The 20,230-nt window shown below is 40.1% G+C and overlaps 1 protein-coding gene across 6 annotated transcripts in view; it reads right to left on the bottom strand.

The window, feature by feature from the left end:
• Ccdc138 (coiled-coil domain containing 138) overlaps window positions 1-20,230 on the bottom strand; it is a 151,770-nt gene that overhangs the window by 59,028 nt on the left and 72,512 nt on the right. For all 6 annotated transcript variants that reach the window (XM_045148509.1, XM_045148511.1, XM_045148508.1 and 3 more), the window contains one exon: window positions 5,658-5,819. In XM_045148509.1, the coding sequence (XP_045004444.1) occupies window positions 5,658-5,819 (162 nt within the window). The remainder of the gene's footprint in view (window positions 1-5,657; window positions 5,820-20,230) is intronic.

Here is a 20,230-nt window from a genome sequence, read left to right on the forward strand (position 1 = left end):
TGTGGTACATATGCACACTGGAGTTTTACTCAGTGGTAAGGAAAAATTAAATAATGGAATTTGCAAGGAAATGGATGGGCTTGGAGAAAAAAATCATACAGGCTTAGAAAGACAAGCACTGCATATTCTCTTATGTGGTTCCTAACATGTGCTTGATATGTTTGAAAACTGTAGTAAGCATTAGTAATACCAGCAAGGAACTATAATGAAAGCTGACAATGGAAACAGGGAGCAATGAGTGGAAGAGGTAGTTCAAAGGCAAGTGGAGGAACAGAATCCAGGGGTGGAAAAATCATGGCGGGAGGGACGGGGATAAGTGAGGATGGGCTAGAAGTTAAACAAAACTTGACATTATGAATCAGTACCATTAGAAATCTCCCTCCTGGGGGCAGGAGAGATGCCATAGCAGTTAAGGCATATGCTTACAAAGCCTAAGGATCCAGGTTCAATTCTCCAGGTGCCACATAAGCAAGAAGCACATGGTGGCACCTATGTCTGGAGTTCATTTGCAATGGCTGGAAGCCCTATCACACCCATATTCTCTCTCTCTCTCTCATATACACTCTCTCTCTCTAATAAAAAAAATCTTTTTTTAAAAAAAACCCTGTTTAAAAAAAGAAATCTTCCTCCTGGTAAGCTATTAAAAGTTGTAACTCTTAATAAGGGGGGAGGGATGGCTCAGTGGTTGAGGGGCTTGCTTGCAAAACCCTGATGGCCTAGGGTTTAATTCCCCAGTACCCATGTACAACCAGATGCACTAAGTGACACATGCATCTGGAGTTTGTAGTGGCAAGAGGTCCTGGTGTTCTCATTTCTCTCTCTTTCTCTCTCTCTCTCTCCTTGCAAATAAATAAAATATTGTTCTGGAGGGATGGCTTAGTGATTAAGGTGTTTGGCTGCAAAGTCAAAGGACCCAGGTTTGATTCCCCAGGACTCATGTAAGCCAGGTGTACAAGATGGCACATGCACCTGGAGTTCATTTGCAGCAGCTGGAGGCCCTGGCATGCCCATTCTCTCTCTCTTATGCGTGGGTATTTTTTTCTCTCTCTCTCTCAAATAAATACAAATAAAATAAATAAATAAGCATTTAAAAAATAAGGGGGGAGAAAACTGGCTGGGCAGAAGTGCACTGTAGGGGGTAGGGAAAGCTTAACCCTAAAATCATAGGCTCTGTTAAATTTCAATGCCAGAACTGGGTTACGACCCACAGACAGCTATCAGTCAGGGAGCCCGATGACATCCCCAAAACAATGAAGGCTGTTGCCAAAGTACTAGGTTACCCACCAGAGCTAAATGTTAAAACCCTATTACTACTAAAAGCACCATAGGCTATAGTGGCAGGACATTGACAGATCATGCAACAAAAGAGAAAAAAGCCAGATCCCTGATGGTTTGCCTTCATAGTGCTGTAAAGTACTATGTGAGCTGCTGGGGGTTGATGATCACCAACAGCATGAACAAGCAAAGCATCCTACAAGCTACAAAATTAACCAGGTAGGCAAAATGTACACACCTGTGCAATAATGCAGACAAACTATGTGGGTAATCAACTGCTCTCCAATTGGATATGAGGTCTACTCAGTGGGAGGGAATTCATATCTTATATTGAGAACCAAGTCAGAGTCCTATGGTTAGGAAGTTCATAGACTCTAGAGAAAAGCCCCCACTGTTCTTTGGCTAAAAAGAGAGGGAATGACCAACAAAAAGTCTTTGAAAGGATTATGCTTATCTCCTTTGATTCAGGCTGCTCTTGCTCTTGGTTGGAGAATCTGCCTGTGACAGATACCAGCAAATACTGGTGTAGTACTCAGCTTCATGTTGCTGGGATAACATCCAAACATTATTTGTAGGAGCAATGGTATTTATTTCAGGCTTACAGATCCAGGGGAAGTTCCATCAATGGCAGAAGAAGCTCGCTCCCATTCATAAATCCAAGCAGAGGGAAACAACCAAACAGCTAGCAAACAACAAAATTCAGCAAACATGAACTGGCAGCAAGTAGGACCCCCAGAGTTCAAAACTCTCTGCATACATTTGGGCTGGAATTCAAATCTCCCCCCAGGTGGCACCTGAGGACTAGACTCTAAAATCTTCCTTCAGTGATACTTCTTCTAGCCAGGGAGCTGGATATCTAAGTTACTAGTTTAATTTTAACATGTAAGTCAGTAGGGGACATAATTCAAACCACTACAACCAGGGAGAAAGAACCAACAATAATAATACACCAAGAAAAGACTGCCAACCAACCACCTAACATCAAAAAGTCATCTCTAACACATCTACCAGCCCAGGAGATATTACAGAGGAAGTGGTGATTTAAACACAAGTGCTACTTTTACTGCCAACCTGACATCTCCTCCAGGGAGATGGTGGTAGATACTGAGGAGACTCAAAACTCATCAGAGAAGAAATTCAGACAATACAGAGAACAAGGAGATTTATAACACATCTACAAAGGCTCAAGGAAAACCGCAGAAGAGGGAATGGAATAACTGTACGAACCATATGGTAGGAAGGTCTATCCTGAGGCACTGTCCCCCACACAAAGACTGATTGGTGCAATCATGATCCTACAGTGAATACCAATAACCCCACTGAGGAGGGCCCTTAGTGGAATGGGGGCTGAGGGAAAGGGGATATAAGAATAAAAACCAATTGGAATATGACAAACATATAATATATTCATATTGTAAAGTTCAAAATAATGATATAAAATAGCACAGAAAAAGAACCTGTTATGTATATTTATTAAACACACCTATCACTACCACCACAAAAAAAGAGAAAAGATTCTTAGTGATACTAGGACCAACAGATTTGCCAACTACTAGGTTTTACAACATTCCATTGTAGATGGCAATAGTGGTGCCTGGAACTTTCCAGTCATATACTTTAACTGAGCTCATCTTCTTTCCTGTGAAAATTCAGGCATGATTGCACATTCCTATAAATCTAGAGATGTGTATCAGAGAGAAAGGAAGATTATGAGGGCTCTGGGTCAACCAGTCTCACCACAGACAGAGAGCTCTAGATTCAGTGAGATACTCTTGTCTCAGGGAAATAAGACAAAAGAATAATAGAGGAGGACCGAATGTCTTCCTCTGACCTCCACACATATGTGTGTGTGCATGCACACACACACACACACACAAAGAAAAAATGCCAATCATTAGCCTTAATGCCTTGGGAATGTGCCTTCATCATTTAGTGCTACAAAATAGTTTGTCTATAGAACCTGAATACTGAAGGCATTTCCAACTAATAGGTACTAAAAAAGAAAAAATAGACTTTGACAGGATAGTTTATATAGATTCTATAAATTCTGTGTTTTAAAAGTTTATTTACTTCCCTTCATTGCTGAAATATATAGTATCTGTGATGGCTTGAGTGCAATGTCCCCCACAGACTCAAGTGTTTTGGATACCTGGTCTCCAGATGGTGTCAATCTGAAAAGGTTGTGGAGTCTCTACGAGGAGGGATGTCATGTGGGCAGACTTTGAGGTTTGTTCGTCTAGCTTACAGGATGTTCAGAGCTAGCGCACTCAAACTACCTCCTTCTCAATGATGTGAAGATGTGACTTGGGCTTCTTATTCAGGCCTATCATGCTTTTCCCCACCATGATGAAACTTCCTCTCGAAACTGTAAACTGAAATAAAGCCTCCCCCTCAATCATAAGCTGCTTCTGATTGGCTGTTTTGTCCCAGAAATGAGAAAGTAAGTGAGTGCTACAGTATCACAATCAGTATTTACACAATGTTCTATAGGTCAGAAGGCTGATGTAGGTCTCAGCTGATTAAAATTAAGCTGTCTACAAATCTGTATGCCATTCTGGAGGCCAAGGAAGGACACATGGTTACTAGCACTACTTAGTTACCCCTATGGTTCTAAGACAGATCTCCATATAATTGTTAACTGAGAACTGAGGCCAATATTCCGTTTCTGTAAGCTACCCATTTTCCACTGCTAGTGACCCCCTTGGTTTATCTTCAATAGCAACAATGATGGATTGAGTCTCTATTCTTTTGTTTGGTTTGGTTTGGTTTTTCAAGGTAGGGTCTCACTATGGCTCAGGCTGACCTGGAATTCACTATGTAGTCTCAGTGTGGCTTCAAATTCTCAGTGATCCTCCTACCTCTGCCTCCCGAGGGCTGGGATTAAAGGCATGTGCCACCACACCCGGCTTGAGTCTCTATTCTATTCTTCTGACTCTTTTTGCTTTAAAGATCCATGCAATTACTGGACCCAAACAGAAAAACCCTGGACCATATTCCTATTTAGGGCCAGCTTATAGGCAATTTTAATACCTTTTTGCCATATATCATAACATATTGACAAATTCCTAAGATCAGGATATGGACATTTTTGTAGTCATTACTCTACTTAGTACAAAGGACATTTAGAATAAATTTTTTAGGTATAGGTAAAAAAATGAAATTAATTTACTCAAAAACTTATACTATACTTAATAATTACGAAATTATTTAGGAAAATAAATAACAAATACAATATTCCATTTCAAAGTTTTTATGTAACTATAACTCAATAAAGAGATTTAAAAAAAAAATCCGGGCGTGGTGGTGTTCGACTTTAATCCCAGCTCTCGGGAGGCAGAGGTAGGAGGATCGCCATGAGCTCAAGGCCATCCTGAGACTACATAGCAAATTCCAGGTCAGCCCAGGCTACAGTGAGACACTACTTCAGAAAAGAAAGAAAAAGACCTTTTATGCTAACTAGAAATCATGAATATCAATAAATCACATTACTATTTGCTAATTAAAAAAATTATTTCCCTTTGATAATGAGAAGTCCCTTCTTGTAATTACCTTTGCATTGCTGGGACAAAGCACCTGACCAAAAGCAGCTGATGGGAGGAAAGGATTTATTTTGGCTTACAGTCTCAAGGGAAAGCTTCATCATGGTACAGCAATGGTTGGGCATCATCACTTGCCATAGCAGCTGGCAGAAAGCAGCAAGATAATGAGCTAGCTAACACAGGTAAGCTGGGCTAATAAACCTCAAAGTCTTTACCCAGTAACACACCTCCTTCAGCAAGACTCCACCTCCCAAATTCCTATTAGCTGGAGACCAAGCATTTGAAACACACTAAGGCTATGTGGAACAACTCATTCAAATCAACACTAACCTTGAAAGCAGACTTTTCATCCCTTCATGCCAGAAGATGAAATAAAAGTATTCCAACAGGTTTTGAATCCTAAAACTACACATAAGAAGAATAATTCACATAATTGAATATGTGTAACTCTATATAATTATTTTATCACTTTTGGAGAAAGTTGTGAATGTCATGTTTCTACTTTAAAAATTCCCATTATATTAAGAAAAAACAGAATGTATCTCTGTGGTGTCTGCTTAGCATGTAACAAGGCCCAGAGTTCAATATTCAGTACTACCAATAATAAATATGTATGAGTAAATTTTTTTAGAACTAACTGTTGATATAGTCAATTTTCTATCAAAGCAACCTTTCTAAGCCAGGTGTGGTAGCACAGGCCTATAATTTTAGCACTATGGAGGTGGAGATGGAAGAATCCTAGTTTCAATGCCATCCTGTGCTACACAATGAGTTTGAGGCTAATAACTCCAGAAGCTTTTCCTTAAACTATTGAATCATATATGACAAATTGTAAAAACAAACCTTTACACACTTCTCTTGAATATCATTTCTCTGAGAAGACGGGAGTAACGGCTTGTCACCATCCATATCAGATTCATCATGTTTCACTTTGCTAAGGTGATGGTCCGATATCCAGTCCATGAAAACAATTATAAGTTCATATACTTGTCCATTAAGTGGTACCTATTTATCAAAAAATCAAATATTAATTTCAGTTCATAACTTCATAAAGAGGACAAAAGTAAGGTTTAAATTTGGTCATTACAGAATAATTTACCCATAAGGCTTTCTGGAATATTTTAATACATTCTTAGGTTTTGCTCTGAACATGAAAAAGAAATGCCTAATTAAATATTCCCAATTAACATTAAAAACATTAAATACTGGCTGCAAATAAGGCAAAAATAATCAGTGCAAAAAATAAACATGCCATTCCTGTCTGTGCATATGTGTCTTGGACTTGTAACAGTATTCTTCATTTCCAAATGAAAGTTCCTATGTAGGAGATTGCTACAGTTTTGACTTTGACACTTTCAAAACACATTTCTGGTCAATTTAATACAATATTCTTTCCTTAAAATATGCAAAGGTAGAGTTGTCAGTTGGCATAGTGCTTGCATTTGTATGAAACCCTGGGTTTGAGTCCCAGCACTGCATAAAGTATGTGTTGTGAAACAGCCTGTAATCCCAGAATTCAGAGGTGGAGGCAGGAGGATAAAAAGTTTCAAGTCAGGGCTAGAGAGGTGGCTTAGCCATTAAGGCACTTGTCTGCTAAAGCCAAAGGGCACCGTTCAATTCTCCAGGACCCACGTAAACCAGATGCACAAGGGGGCACATGCATCTGCAGTTCATTTGTAGTGGCTGGAGGCCCTGGTGTGCCCATTCTCCCTCCCTTTCTCTCTCTCTCCTTTCCTCCCTCTCAAATATATAAATAAAATATATTTTTTTAAAAAGTTCCAAGTCAGAGTAGAGACACAACGACAGAGGTGGTTCTTGGAATGAAGATCAGTCCTATCTGGGGCCAATTTCACACCCTAGCCTGCCAGCCTGAGCTGCTAACTTAAGTAGGAATTCCAGAGCTGGCTGAACCTTCCAGAACCAGCACTGAGTAGGCAACCCAGATACTAGGTGAGTACTTGCACCCCAACAGCCTACACCCATTGAGTCTCAATGGTACAAAACCCAGCTTATGCTACTCAACTTGCACTGGGGTTCAGGCCCATTTGGTGCTGATCTTACTTACTGGCTTTTCTGCCTAAGATGCCAAGCTGGTTGCACTTCACATTTCAGACCCCTGTAGAGACTACACACCTAAGGAGGAGCCTGCACAGCTTCCAGTGTGACCAGCCAACAGACCTGTGAATAGACAATCAACCCATGCCAACTCAGACCTGGCCACTCAACACAGGCTCCACAAGAGATACTGTTGCTGCATTCTCAGCAAGACAAAAGAACTATCTCAAGTAGGGTAAACCCCAACACAAAACAGATAACACCAAGAAACCAAGGCAAAAAATGCCTACCAAGAATGTCTAGTCCCAAAAGTGACACTGCCAACAAAAAGAACTTAGAGGAAATGCTAGACAAAGAATTCTAAAATGTAACTACAAGAAGCTTAGTCAACAAGCCTGAAGCCATGAACATATGGCTCAATGAAGTGGAGGAGACTCAATGAAAAGAATGAAATGGATAGTGGAATAAACTCAAAGAGCATATTTTAGCAAAGGCAAGAATGATTCCAAAAGACATTAAAGAAGTCACACCAATAAATAAAAATGTAAAAGAGCCAGGTGTGCTGGAAGGCTGAGGTAGGAGGACTGCTGTGAGTTCAAGGCAAGCCCAAAACTAATTCCAGGTCAGCCTTGGCTACAGCAAGACGGTAAATTGGAAAAAGAATGTAAAAGAAATAAAATTGAATTGAATAAGAAATGGGAATTTTTTAAAATGTTTTTAAATTGTTATTTCGATACAGAAAGGGGAGAGAGAGAGAAAAAAGAGAATGAGTGCTTCAGGGCCTCTAGCTACCACAAACAAACTCTAGACACATGTACCACCTTGTGCATCTGGCCTATGTGGAACGTGGAGAATCAAACCTGAGTCCGTAGGCTTCACAGGCAAGTGATTTAACTGCTAAGCCAGCCCAAGAAATGGAAAAAAAAATTAAAAGGGCTGGAGAGATGGCTTAACAGTTAAGGCACTTGCCTGCAAGGCCTAAGGATTCATTTTCGACTCTCCAGGTTCCAAGTAAGACAGATGCTCAGCAACCCAAGTACACAAGGTTGCATATGCACACATGGGGGTACATGTGTCTGAAATTCAATTGCAGGGGCTAGAGGACCTGGCGCGTCAATCCTGTCTTTCTTATTCTCTCGCTCTCTTGAATTAGGAAAAAAAAAAAATGCCAGTCAGTTGGGCTTACCTTGGGAAAAAAAAAAAAAAAAAAAAAAAAAGAACAAATGAGGGCCAGGTATAGAGGCTCATGCCTTTAATCACAGCACTTGAGAGGCTAAGGTAAAAGGATCACTGTGAGTTTGTGGCTAGCCTAAGACTACATAGTGAATTCCAGGTCAGCCTCAGCTAGAGTGAGACCCTACTTTGAAAAACCAAAAGAGACAGAAAGAAAGAGAAGAAAGGAAGCCAGACATGGTGGCACATGCCTTTAATCCTGACATTTGGGAGCCAGAAGTAGGAGGACTGCCAGGAGTTTAAGGCCACCCTGAGACTACACAGTGAATTCCAGGTCAGCCTGGGCTAAAGCGAGACCCTACCTTTGTAAAACCCATGGAAAAATACCAGGAGCCAAAAACAGCCCCCAGATGCAGACAGGCAAACAATCTTGTGACCATAGCATGACCATTGACCCCGCCTAATGTACTATAGATAACCCTGACAGGATGTTTCCGAGAAGAAAACAAAAATAGATCCCCACCGACCCCAAGTCTATTAATAAGTAACCAGTGCTGGGACTGTAACCATGCTTCTGCTTCTGTAAACCTGCTTCTTCTCTCCCTAACCCTATAAAAAGAGACCCTTCCCCTTGCCCGGCGTGCTCAGTCTCTCGAAGGACTGGAGTGCCCGCAGGCGCCTGCGTGAACAATAAAGCTGCCTCTTGCCTTTGCATCCAGTGGCTCGGTCTTGGTTCTTGGGCGTGGGTCTCCCACCACAGAAGATCCCCCCCCCCCCCCCGGGAATCTTACACCTTGAACAAAAAGCGGGGGTGGGGGGGAAGAAAGACAGACATTAAAGAATGGAAACCAAAACTGAAATAATGCATTTAAAAGGCTCCCGAGAATGCTTCACCAAAAGAACAGAACATATGGAGGACTATTTCAAGTCAAAATGGATCAAAGACCTCAATACAAGATGAGAAACTCAGCTACTACTGGAAGAAAATATAGGAGGAACTTTCCATGATATAGGAATGGAAAAAGACTTCCTGAACAAAACCCCAGTAGCACACTACCTTAAATAGTCACTCAACAAATGGGATATGAACCTGAAGAATTTTTTTACAGACAAACATACTGTAAACAAAGCCAATACATTACCCACAGAATGGGAGAGATTATTTGCTAAATATCCAACTAACAGAGGCCTAATCTCTAGAATCTACAAAGAACACAAAAACCTAAACAATAAAAAGTAAAACAACCCACTCACAAAACAGGGCAAAGAAATGGACAGGCAGTTCACAGAGGAAGAAATACAAATGGCAAACACACACTTAAGAAAATGTTCATCATCCCTAATCATCAGAGAAATGTAAATTAAAAGAACTATGAGATTCCACCTTGCCCCAGTAAGGACAGCAAACATCAAAAAATCAAATGAAAATAAATGCTGGTGAGGATGTGGAAAATTAGGGCTTGAGAACAAAACAGAGGAAATAGATTAGGAAGCCAAAAATTAACATCAAGTTCAAAAACTATGCAAACACAACATGAGAAAAATATAGGATACCTTCAAAAGACCAAACATTTTCATCAAGGAGATACAAAAAGGGGAAGAACTGGAGGCCTAGGGTATAAAAATTTTTTTTCAATAAAATTATACAAGACAAAGCTGGGCATGGTGGCACATGCCTTTAATCCCAGCACTCAGGAGGCAGAAGCAGGAGGATCAGCGTTGAGCTCGAGGCCATCCTGAGACTCCACAGTGAATTCCAGCCTGGGCTAGAATGAGATCCTATGTAGAAAATAAAAATAAAAAATTATACAAGAGAATTTTCAAAATTGTACAAGAGAGAAGTCCATCCAGGTAGAGGAAGCACTCAGAAAACCAGACAAGAACAGAGTAGACATTTCAAAGGCTATATTATAGTTAAAAAACTATACATAAAACACAGAAAACAAAGAGTACTAAAAACTTCTAGAGAAAAACAGTTTGACACCTACAAAAGTAATTCCATCAGAATTATGTCCTATTTTTCCATGAAAACTCGATAAACCACAAGTGATTGGAATGGAGTATTTCAAATTTGAATGGCCATGGCTGCCAACTTAAACTACTATACCCAGCAAAATTATCCCTCATAATAGAAGATGAATGAAAAGCTTTCTATGATAAAATCCATTTCATGAATATCTGAGCACTACGCTGTCTTACAGAGAATATGGGATGTAATACTTCACATTGAAGAAAAGAATAAACATGCTGAAGGGGCTATAAGAGGAAAATCACAATAATCAAAAGAAAACAGAAGTGAAAGCAAATGAAGATCAAGAAAACACTGAACTGACTTCTAGCCAAGATGGCAAAGGCCTAGCTGCGCTTCAAATCCGGGAGAAAGAAAGGCAAGGCATTAGGGGTTCACTGGGTCTATACTATAAGGGCCTGGAATGAAACACTGCAAAGTCTAAGATCCTATGGCTTCCAACCCAAACTACTCTACCCAGCAAAAGTATTCCTCATAATAGATGTTGAAAGAAAAACTTTCCATGACAAAACTCAGCCTTACAATTATATGAACACAAAACCAATCCTACAGAGAGTATTTCAGGCAATTCTCCACAGAGAAGAAACTAATAAACAAACTCAAATTCCTACAAGAAGCAGATCACAATAACCAAACTCAAAGCAGGCACAAAAAACTTCAAAGTCCATGAAAACACCAACCAACATTTACCATCACAATATGGCAGGGATCAAATCAAATCTCACAGTCATTACCCTAAATATTAATGGCCTTAATTCACACATCAAGAGACACAAGCTAACAGGATGGATCAAAAAACTAGACCCCTCAATCTCTTGCCTTCAAGAAACCCACCACACCACTATAGACAGACACCTCCTCAGGGTGAAAGGGTAGAAAACAATATTCCAAGAAAACGGGAATAAGAAACAAGCAGGTGTAGCTATATTAATATCAGATAAAATAGACTTCAAACCAAAAATAATCAAGAAAAAGACAAAGAAGGCCACTTCCTACTTATCTAGGGAATGATCCATCAGGAGGATATTACAATCATAAATCTGTATGCACCAAACACAGGGGAAAGACAGTTCATAAAACAAAACCTACTTGATAATAAAACAGAAATAACCAACACCATCATAGCTGGGGACTTCAATACACCATTATCAGTAATAGACAGATCATCCAATCAGAAACTCAACAGGGAAGTAAGAGAGCTCAACAAAACCATAGAACACTTAGACCTAACGGACATTTATAGAATTTTCCATCCCAAATCCACAGACTACACATTCTTCTCAGCAGCCCATGGAACATTCTCTAAAATAGATCATATACTGGGTCACAAAGACTGCCTCCACATATTTAGGAAGATTGATATAATTCCCTGTATGATATCAGATCACAATGTTATATTGCTAGAAATCAAGAAAAAAGACCCACCAAGAATCCCAATGTCACCTGGAAACTGAACAGCACACTTTTAAACAAGAAATGGATAATGGATGAAATAAACAATGAAATTGAAAAATTTCTGGAATTAAATGATAATGAGAACACATCATACCAAAACTTATAGGACACAATGAAAGTGGTCCTCAGGGGAAAGTTCATAGCACTCAATGCCTTCATAAAAGACAGAAAGATACCAAATCAGTAACCTAACCATCCACCGAAAGGCACTGGAAAAACAAGAAAAATCCAACCCAAAGAGCTCTAGAAGGGAAGAAATAATTAAAATCAGAGCAGTAATTAATGAATTGGAAACCAAGGAAACAATTAAGATAACTGACAAAACAAAGAGCTGGTTCTTTGAAAAAATAAACAAGATTGACAAACCCCTGGCCAATTTGATCAAGCAAAAAAAGGAGAAGCTTCAAATTAGCAAAATTCAAAATGAAAAAGGAGAGATCACAACAGACATAAGTGAAATTGTGAGAATCATCAGGATGTATTTCAAAAACCTCTACTCCACAAAACTGGGTAACGTGGAGGAGATGGATAAATTCTTGGACGCATATCATCTATCAAAGCTAAATTCAGAGCAGATTGATCACCTCAATGAATGCAACACACTCATGGAGATTGAAAAAGTAATAATAATAATAAAAAAAACTCCGCAAAAAGAAGAGTCCAGGACCAGACAGCTTCCCAACTGAATTCTATCAAACCTTCATGGAAGAACTCAAACCAGTCTTCCTCAAACTGTGCCACACAATTCGACAACAGGGAAAGCTACCCAACTCCTTTTATGAAACTAGTATCACCCTAAATTCAATACTGGGCAGAGATGCCACAAGAAAAGAAAACTACCGGCCTATTTTCCTGATGAACATAGATGCAAAGATCCTGAACAAAATCCTCACAAACCAAATCCAACAACACATCAAAAGCATTATCCACCGTGACCAAGTGGGATTCATCCCAGAAACACAGGGGTGGTTCAACATACGGAAATCTGTCAATGTAATACAGCACATAAACAAGGTTAAACATAAAAACCACATGATTATTTCGATAGATGCAGAAAAGGCCTTTGACAATATACAACATCACTTTATGATCAAAACATTAGAGAGAATTGGCATGGCTGGTTCATATCTTAACATAATAAAGGCAATATACAAAGCTCCGAAGGCCCAAATAATACTCAATGGAGAGAGACTGGAGGAATTTCCATTAAGATCAGGAACAAGAAAAAAAAAATCAGGAACAAGACAGGGCTGTCCACTCTCACCTCTGCTTTTCAATATAGTACTGGAAGTCCTAGCTCAAGCAATTAGACAGGAGAAGGAAATAAAAAGGATACAATTTGAAAATGAAGAAGTTAGCTCTATTCACTGATGACATGATTATATATGTAAGAGACGAGAGACTCCATCCAAAATTCCTGAAGGTGATCAACTCCTATAGCAAAGTAGCAGGATACAAAATCAATGCACAAAAATCAGTAGCTTTCTGTATGCAAATGACAAAAGAGATAAGGAACATAGTCCCATTTTAAATAGCAATAAAAATACCTTGGAATAACATTAACCAAGGAAGCGAAAGATCTCTACAAAGAAAATATAAAAACACTCAAGAAAGAAATTGAGGAGAACTTGAGAAAATGGAAAGACCTCCCATACTCCTGGATAGGCAGAATTAACATTGTGAAGATGACAATCCTATCAAAGGCAATATACAGATTTAATGCCATTGCAATTAAAATCCCTACAGTGTTCTTCACAGAGATAGAAAAAATGATCTCAAATTTCATATGGAAAGGCAGAAGGCCTTGCATATCCAAACATATTCTCAGCAAAAGAAATACCTCTGGGGGCATCACCATACCTGATCTAAAGCTATATTACAAAGCCATAGTAATAAAAACAGCATGGTACTGGCATAGAAACAGGAGTATAGACAATGGAATAGACTTGAGGACCCAGACTTTGGGTGAAGCAACTATAGCTACTTGATATTTGATATCTGACAAAGGCCCGAACAACATAGGCTAGAAAAAACTCAGCATCTTCAACAAATGTTGCTGGACAAACTGGATAACCATATGCAGGAAACTGAAACTTGATCCACATATTTTGCCATGTACTACACTCAAGTCCAAATGGATCAAAGACCTCAGTATAAGACCAGAAACTTGAATACTACTGGAAGAAAATTTAAGAAGTCCTTTCCATGGTATAAGAATGGGAAAAGACTTCCTGAACAAAACCCCAGTAGTTCACGATCTTAAACAGTCACTCAACCAATGGGATTACATGAAGCTGAAGAGTTTCTTTACAGAGAAGCTTACAAAAAGCAAAGTCAACAGATTACCCAAAGAATGGGAGAAATTATTTGTGGGTTATCCTACTGACAGAGGCCTAATCTCTAGAATCTACAAAGAACTCAAAAATCTAAACAGTAAGAAATCAAACACCCCACTCACAAAATGGGACAAAGAGCTGAACAGGCAGTTCACAGAGGAAGAAAACACAAATGGCAAACACACACTTAAGAAAATGTTCATCATCCCTAATCATCAGAGAAATGCAAATTAAAACAACTATGAGATTCCACCTTACCCCAATAAGGATAGCAAACATAAAAAAATCAAATGAAAATAAAAGCTGGTGAGGATGTGGAGAAGTAGGAACACTCATCCACTGTTGGTAGGAATGTAGGATGGTACAACCACTTTGGAAAGCAATATGGAGACTCCTGAAAAAGCTGACTATAGAGATACCAACAGACCCAGTTATTCCCTAACTGGGCATCTACCTTAAAACCTTCAAACCACAGGCCAGAGAGATTTGCTCAACCATGTTTGTAGTGGCTCAATTTGTAATAGCTAAAAGATGGAATCAACCCAGATGTCCATCACTTCAAGAATGGATAACTAAGTAGTGGTATATCTACACAATGGAATTCTAATCAGCAGTAAGAAAAAAATGATACAATGAAACTTGAGGAGAAATGGTTGAACCTGGAACAGATCATTCTCAGTGAACTTACCCAATCACACACACACAAAAAAAATAGCCACATAGTCTCACTCATCTACAGTACCTAACCTGAATCTACCCAAGATACCTTACGTACCCAGCAAGCATCTCGTGGACTAGACACTAGGATGGATGGGGAGGGTGGGAAGGGCATCGAAGGGGTAGGAAATCTAGACCCAAATGGCAATGGTATGACAAAATTCTACTTCCTAGAAGGCAGACCAAATGGATGAACCTTCACCAGGCCCTTACAGGGAACACCTGACCCACAAGATACTAGAGAGGGTTCGATGAAGACTAACATTAATCTTCTGCATCTTCCCTCCCTCCCTCTCACTCTCCCTCTCCCTCTCTTCTCTCTAATTCTTATATATTAGTTATCTTTTTCCTCCTTCTCTTAGTGGGCACTAACCTATAACTACATATAACTCCCAGTACCAGCATGTGGCTGTCATCCACAATGAGATTTTGATCAGAGAGACCTACAAGGTTTCCTAAAAGACAGGAAGATTTCTGTCAGAGTCCTTAATGACCCACCAAAGGTTAGTGGTAAGACCCTACTGCTGAAGACACCTTATGTGGTTGACATGTAAAATGGAATGGCATGGCTGGAAGTTGGAAGAGAGTCAGTTCCCAGACATTCAGCACATCTAGTGCCAGAAGATGCTACATGGGCAACTGGAAGAAAATGACCAATATCCATCCAAGCAACTCATGGTCTAATCTACTTAGCAGCAAATAACCTGGTGTGATGCCCATACAAGTGCAATAGTGGCACACAGCCACGGTGGGGAACCAACTGCTCTTGATTTGGCTACTTCCCTCAGTGGTATGGGACCCATAGCTGGAGCTGGGAAACAAGTCAGATCCATATACAAACATAAGCCCACTCTCCAATATCAAGCTACTATCAATCATGGGCTACAAGAGGGTCTACACCTATTTAATTCTCTATCAAAAAAAAAAGTAAGGGTTATCTCATTTGTCCTGGTGCCAACCTACTCTCCGTTGGAAAATCTGCTTCTCATTTGCAGATAAGGAGAGAGCCACCCCATCATACCTCAAAAGGGCCCCGGCTGAAACTAAGAATAATTGGCGAAACAAGCAAGAGTGCTATTTTCCTGATAAACGGAATACCAACACAAGGGGAAAGGAGATCAACACAGAGAAAAAATCAACTCCTACCAAATCAAAGAGCCAGAGAACCAGAGGCCCCCAACACCTTATCAATGAAGCAGACCAAAAATGAACCCAACATGGCCCAGGGAAATATTGAGGAAGAGGGGGCAGAAAGAATGTCAGAGCCACATGTTGGGTCATGATATGCAGAGACATTTATCTTATCCATAGCTGTGGGCTAAGTCCACAATGCATGGCCCATATACCTCAACAAGGATGGGTAAAGGAGAGGGGGCAGGACACAGATGAGCCTAATAATGGTACCAAACTGACTGTAATTACTGAATACAAACTAGTTAATAAAATAAATAAATAGCACTACCGATGAAGTTGGCGGCATAGGTACGACGCCAAAGCAGCCTAGGGGGAAAAAGACAAAAAAAACTCAGCAAAATACACACTTTTACGAAAAAGAGAGGTGTATAGGAAATTGAAGTGGCAGCGCACGAGAAAGCCGACAGGGTCGGCTTGAGCTACAGGAAAAGCCAGGTGCGGGGAACTTCCACTCACACCGGGGCTCTCTGCCACTCAGGAAACGTGAAGGGAAAGCTGCAGTGAGCACTGGAGGAGCAGACCACGAGGTGGAAGAACACGTGGAAGAGCAAAGAACCAGAGCAGCTGTGGCTCCCTCCCCTCCTCCACCGCCCAGCTCCAGTGAACAAAGCAGTAGTCCCGGGATCCGGCCACACCAACTTGAGCCGACAGCAGAACCCAAGTACGAGCAGAGTACAGCAGCAACATCAGCGGCTCCACACCTGTAACAGCAGCCCCAGCAGCAGCAGATCTGGTATCGGCAGCAGTGGCAGACCCAGCAGCTTCAGAGGGAGAAGCGGTGGTGGACCCAGAAGCAGCAGCTTCAGCAGCAGCAGTGGCTCCAGCAGTGGCAGCTACAGCAGCAGAAGCAGAGGCAGCAGCAGCGGTGGACCCAGCAGCAGCAGCTTCAGCAGCAACGGCGACAGACCCAGCAATGGCAGCTTTAGCAGCAGCAGTTCCAGCAGCATGGGTGCTAATCTGAAGGGCCACACTTGCCAGGCTCGGTCTGCCCCACAGGAAAAGCCAGTGCCCAGCTCCAGAAATCAGAACAGCAGTCGGACGACCCAGGCAGCAGCTTGACTGAGACCAAAATCATCCAAGCTAACTGGGATCGCACCAGGGAAGGATCTCACTTGGTCACAAGCTGACTTGGATCCCTCGACAGACAAGAAATCTTAACCTCTATGTTGATAGAGGATCTGGTCATTATAATAACTACTCTTGCATACCTACTTGGGGCTGTTTGTGATTGAATGTGTAGAGTGTTTACTTAAATTTTAGAATCTACCTGTATTTTATTCCACTCAGCCTACTTGAATACTCCCATAGCAGGGAAATTCAACACCTAGGAACACCTTTGTAGATACTCTGAGAGTCTTAAGAGCCACACCTAACACCTTAAGCTCCTACCCTGAAAATATATAACATCAAATCAATTGATACAGCTAAGAATACCCAGATAGCTAGAAAATCCAAGCATTAACTTAATCCAAGATGCAAAAATATACACATTATAACACACGAAACACTAAAAAGCAAGACAATATAAATCCACCTAAAAGTATTAATGCATGAGAAATGACCTCCAGTGAGAACGAGTTAGAGGAAATGCCTGAGGAAGATTTCAAAAGAATGATTGTAAATATGCTCAAAGAGGTCAAAGAACAAATCAAAGGAAACAAAGAAGAAATCAAAGAGGAAATGAAGGAATCAAAGAGGAAATCAAAGAAGACCCAGGACACCAACTTAATGAAATAAAGAAGGCAATAAGAGACATAAACAAGGAAATAGAAATAATAAAGAAAAACCAGTCAGAATTACTAGCAATGAAGAACACAGTTAATGAAATAAAAAGCTCTGTAGAAAATCTCACCAGTAGAATGGAGAGGACAGAATATCCAAGCTACAAGACCAGGTGGCAGATCTAATGCAGTCCAACAAAGAGAAAGACAAACTTATAGAAAAGTATGAGTGGGAATTTCAAGATATTTGGGAAACTATGAAAAGATCAAACATAAGAATTCAGGGCATAGTAGAAGGAGAAGAATTCCACTCCAAAGTAGATGTCTTCAACAAAATCATAGAAGAAAACTTCCCCCAAATTGGGAAAGAGGTGCCAATACAGATACAGGAATCCTTTAGAACCCCAGGCAGACAAAACCTGGAAAGATCCTCTCCTCGCCATATTATAATCAAACAACCAAACACAGAAACCAAAGAAAAAATATTGAAAGCAGTTAGAGAAAAATCAAGTTACCTACAAAGACAAGCCCATTAGGATTACAGCAGATTATTCAACCTATACTACAGAGCCATAGTAACAAAAACAGTGTGGTATTGGCAAAAAACAGACATGTAGATCAGTGGAACAGAACAGAGGACCCAGATGTAAGCCCAAGTAGCTATAGCTACTTGATATTCGATAAAAATGCCAAAAATACTCATTGGAGAAAAGACAGCCTCTTCAGCAAATGGTTTTGGGAAAACTGGATATATATCTGCACAAGGATGAAAATAGATTCTTCTCTCTTGCCATGCACAAGAATTAAGTTCAAATGGATTAAAGACCTTAACATCAGACCTGAAACTCTGAAACTGCTAGAGGAAAAAGTAGGGGAAACCCTTCAACTTATTGGTCTTGGCAAAGACTTTCTGAATACAACCCCAATTGCTCAGGCAATAAAACCACAGATTAATCACTGGGACCTCATGAAATTACAAAGATTTTGCACTGCAAAGGTCACAGTGAAAAAAGCAAAGAGGCAACCTACAGAATTGGAAAAAATCTTCGCCAGCTATATATCTGATAGAGGATTAATATCTAGGATATACAAAGAACTCAAAAAGTTAAATAATAAGGAAGCAAACAAGCCAATCAAAAAATGGGCTATGGAGCTAAATAGAGCATTCTCAAAGGAAGAAATACAGTTGGCATATAAGCATCTATAAAAATGTCCTACTTCACTAGTCATCAGGGAAATGCAGATTAAAACTACATTGAGATTCCATCTCACTCCTGTCAGATTGGCCACCATCATGAAAACAAATGATCATAAATGTTGGCGGGGATGTGGAAAAAGAGGAACCCTTCTACACTGCTGGTGGGAATGCAATCTGGTCCAGCCATTTTGGAAATCAGTGTGGAGGTTCCTAAAACAGCTAGAGATTGATCTACCATATGACCCAGCTATAGCACTCCTAGGCATATATCCAAAGGACTTATCTCATTTCCTTACAAGTATGTGCTCAACCATGTTTATTGCTGCTCAATTTATAATAGCTGGGAATTGGAACCAGCCTAGATGTCCCTCAACTGATGAGTGGATAATGAAGATGTGGCACATTTATACAATGGAATTCTACTCAGCAGTAAAGAAAAATGAAGTTATGAAATTTGCAGAAAAATGGATGGACCTGGAAAGGATTATACTAAGTAAGGTAACCTAGGCCCAGAATGCCAAGCGCCACATGCTCTCTCTCATATGTGGATCCTAGCTACAGATGATTGGGCTTCTGCATGAGAAGGAAAATATTTAGTAGCAGAGGCCAGTAAGTTAAAAAGGATATATAAAGGGAAGAGAAAGGAAGTGAGGAGGGTACTTAATAGGTTGAGATTACCATGGGATTTTTTTATAATCATGGAAAATGTTAATAAAAACAAATAAATATAAATAAAAATAAATAAATAGATAAATTATGTAGCAAAAAAAAAAAAAAAAAAACCAAAACACAAAACATTGAACTCCATAGTCTTCAACTTGAACTTATAAACTCTTCAACTTGACAGGGATTAAGTCATATCTTTCAATTTTAACACTGAATATCAATGGACTGAACTCCCCAAGCAAAAGACGTAGATGGGCTGGAGAGATGGCTTATCAGTTAAGGCACTTGTCTGTGATGCCTAACGACCCAGGTTGAATTCCCCAGTATGCACATAAGCCAGATGCACAATGTGGTACATGTGTCTGGAGTTCGTTTGCAGTGACTAGAGGCCCTGGTGCACCCCCTTTCTCTCTTCCTCCCTCTCTCTCTGCCACTTTCTCAAATAAATGAATTAAATTAAACAAAAGACATAGGTTAACAGGCTGGATCATAAAAGTGGATCCAACCATTTGCTATCTCCAAGAAACTCAAGTTACCATTAAAGATAAACATCACTGGGCTGAACAGATGACTTAGAGGTTAAGGTGTTTGCCTGTGAATCCAATGGACCCAATTCGATTCCCCAGTACCCACCTAAGCCAGATGTACAAGAGGGTGCATGCATCTGGATTTCATTTGCAGTGGCTAGAGGCCCTGGCACACCCATTCTCTCTGTCTGTCTCCCCCAACCCTTCTCCTTGAAAATAAATAAAATAAAATAAAAAGATAAACATCATCTTAGTGTGAAAGAATGGAAAGAGATATTCCAAGCCAATGGAAATAGGAAAGAAGCATGTGTGGCTATACTTGTATCTGACAAAATAGACTTTAAA

This window comes from Jaculus jaculus, chromosome 4, assembly GCF_020740685.1.
Source record: "Jaculus jaculus isolate mJacJac1 chromosome 4, mJacJac1.mat.Y.cur, whole genome shotgun sequence".
In the NCBI taxonomy this organism is placed as follows: domain Eukaryota; kingdom Metazoa; phylum Chordata; class Mammalia; order Rodentia; family Dipodidae; genus Jaculus; species Jaculus jaculus.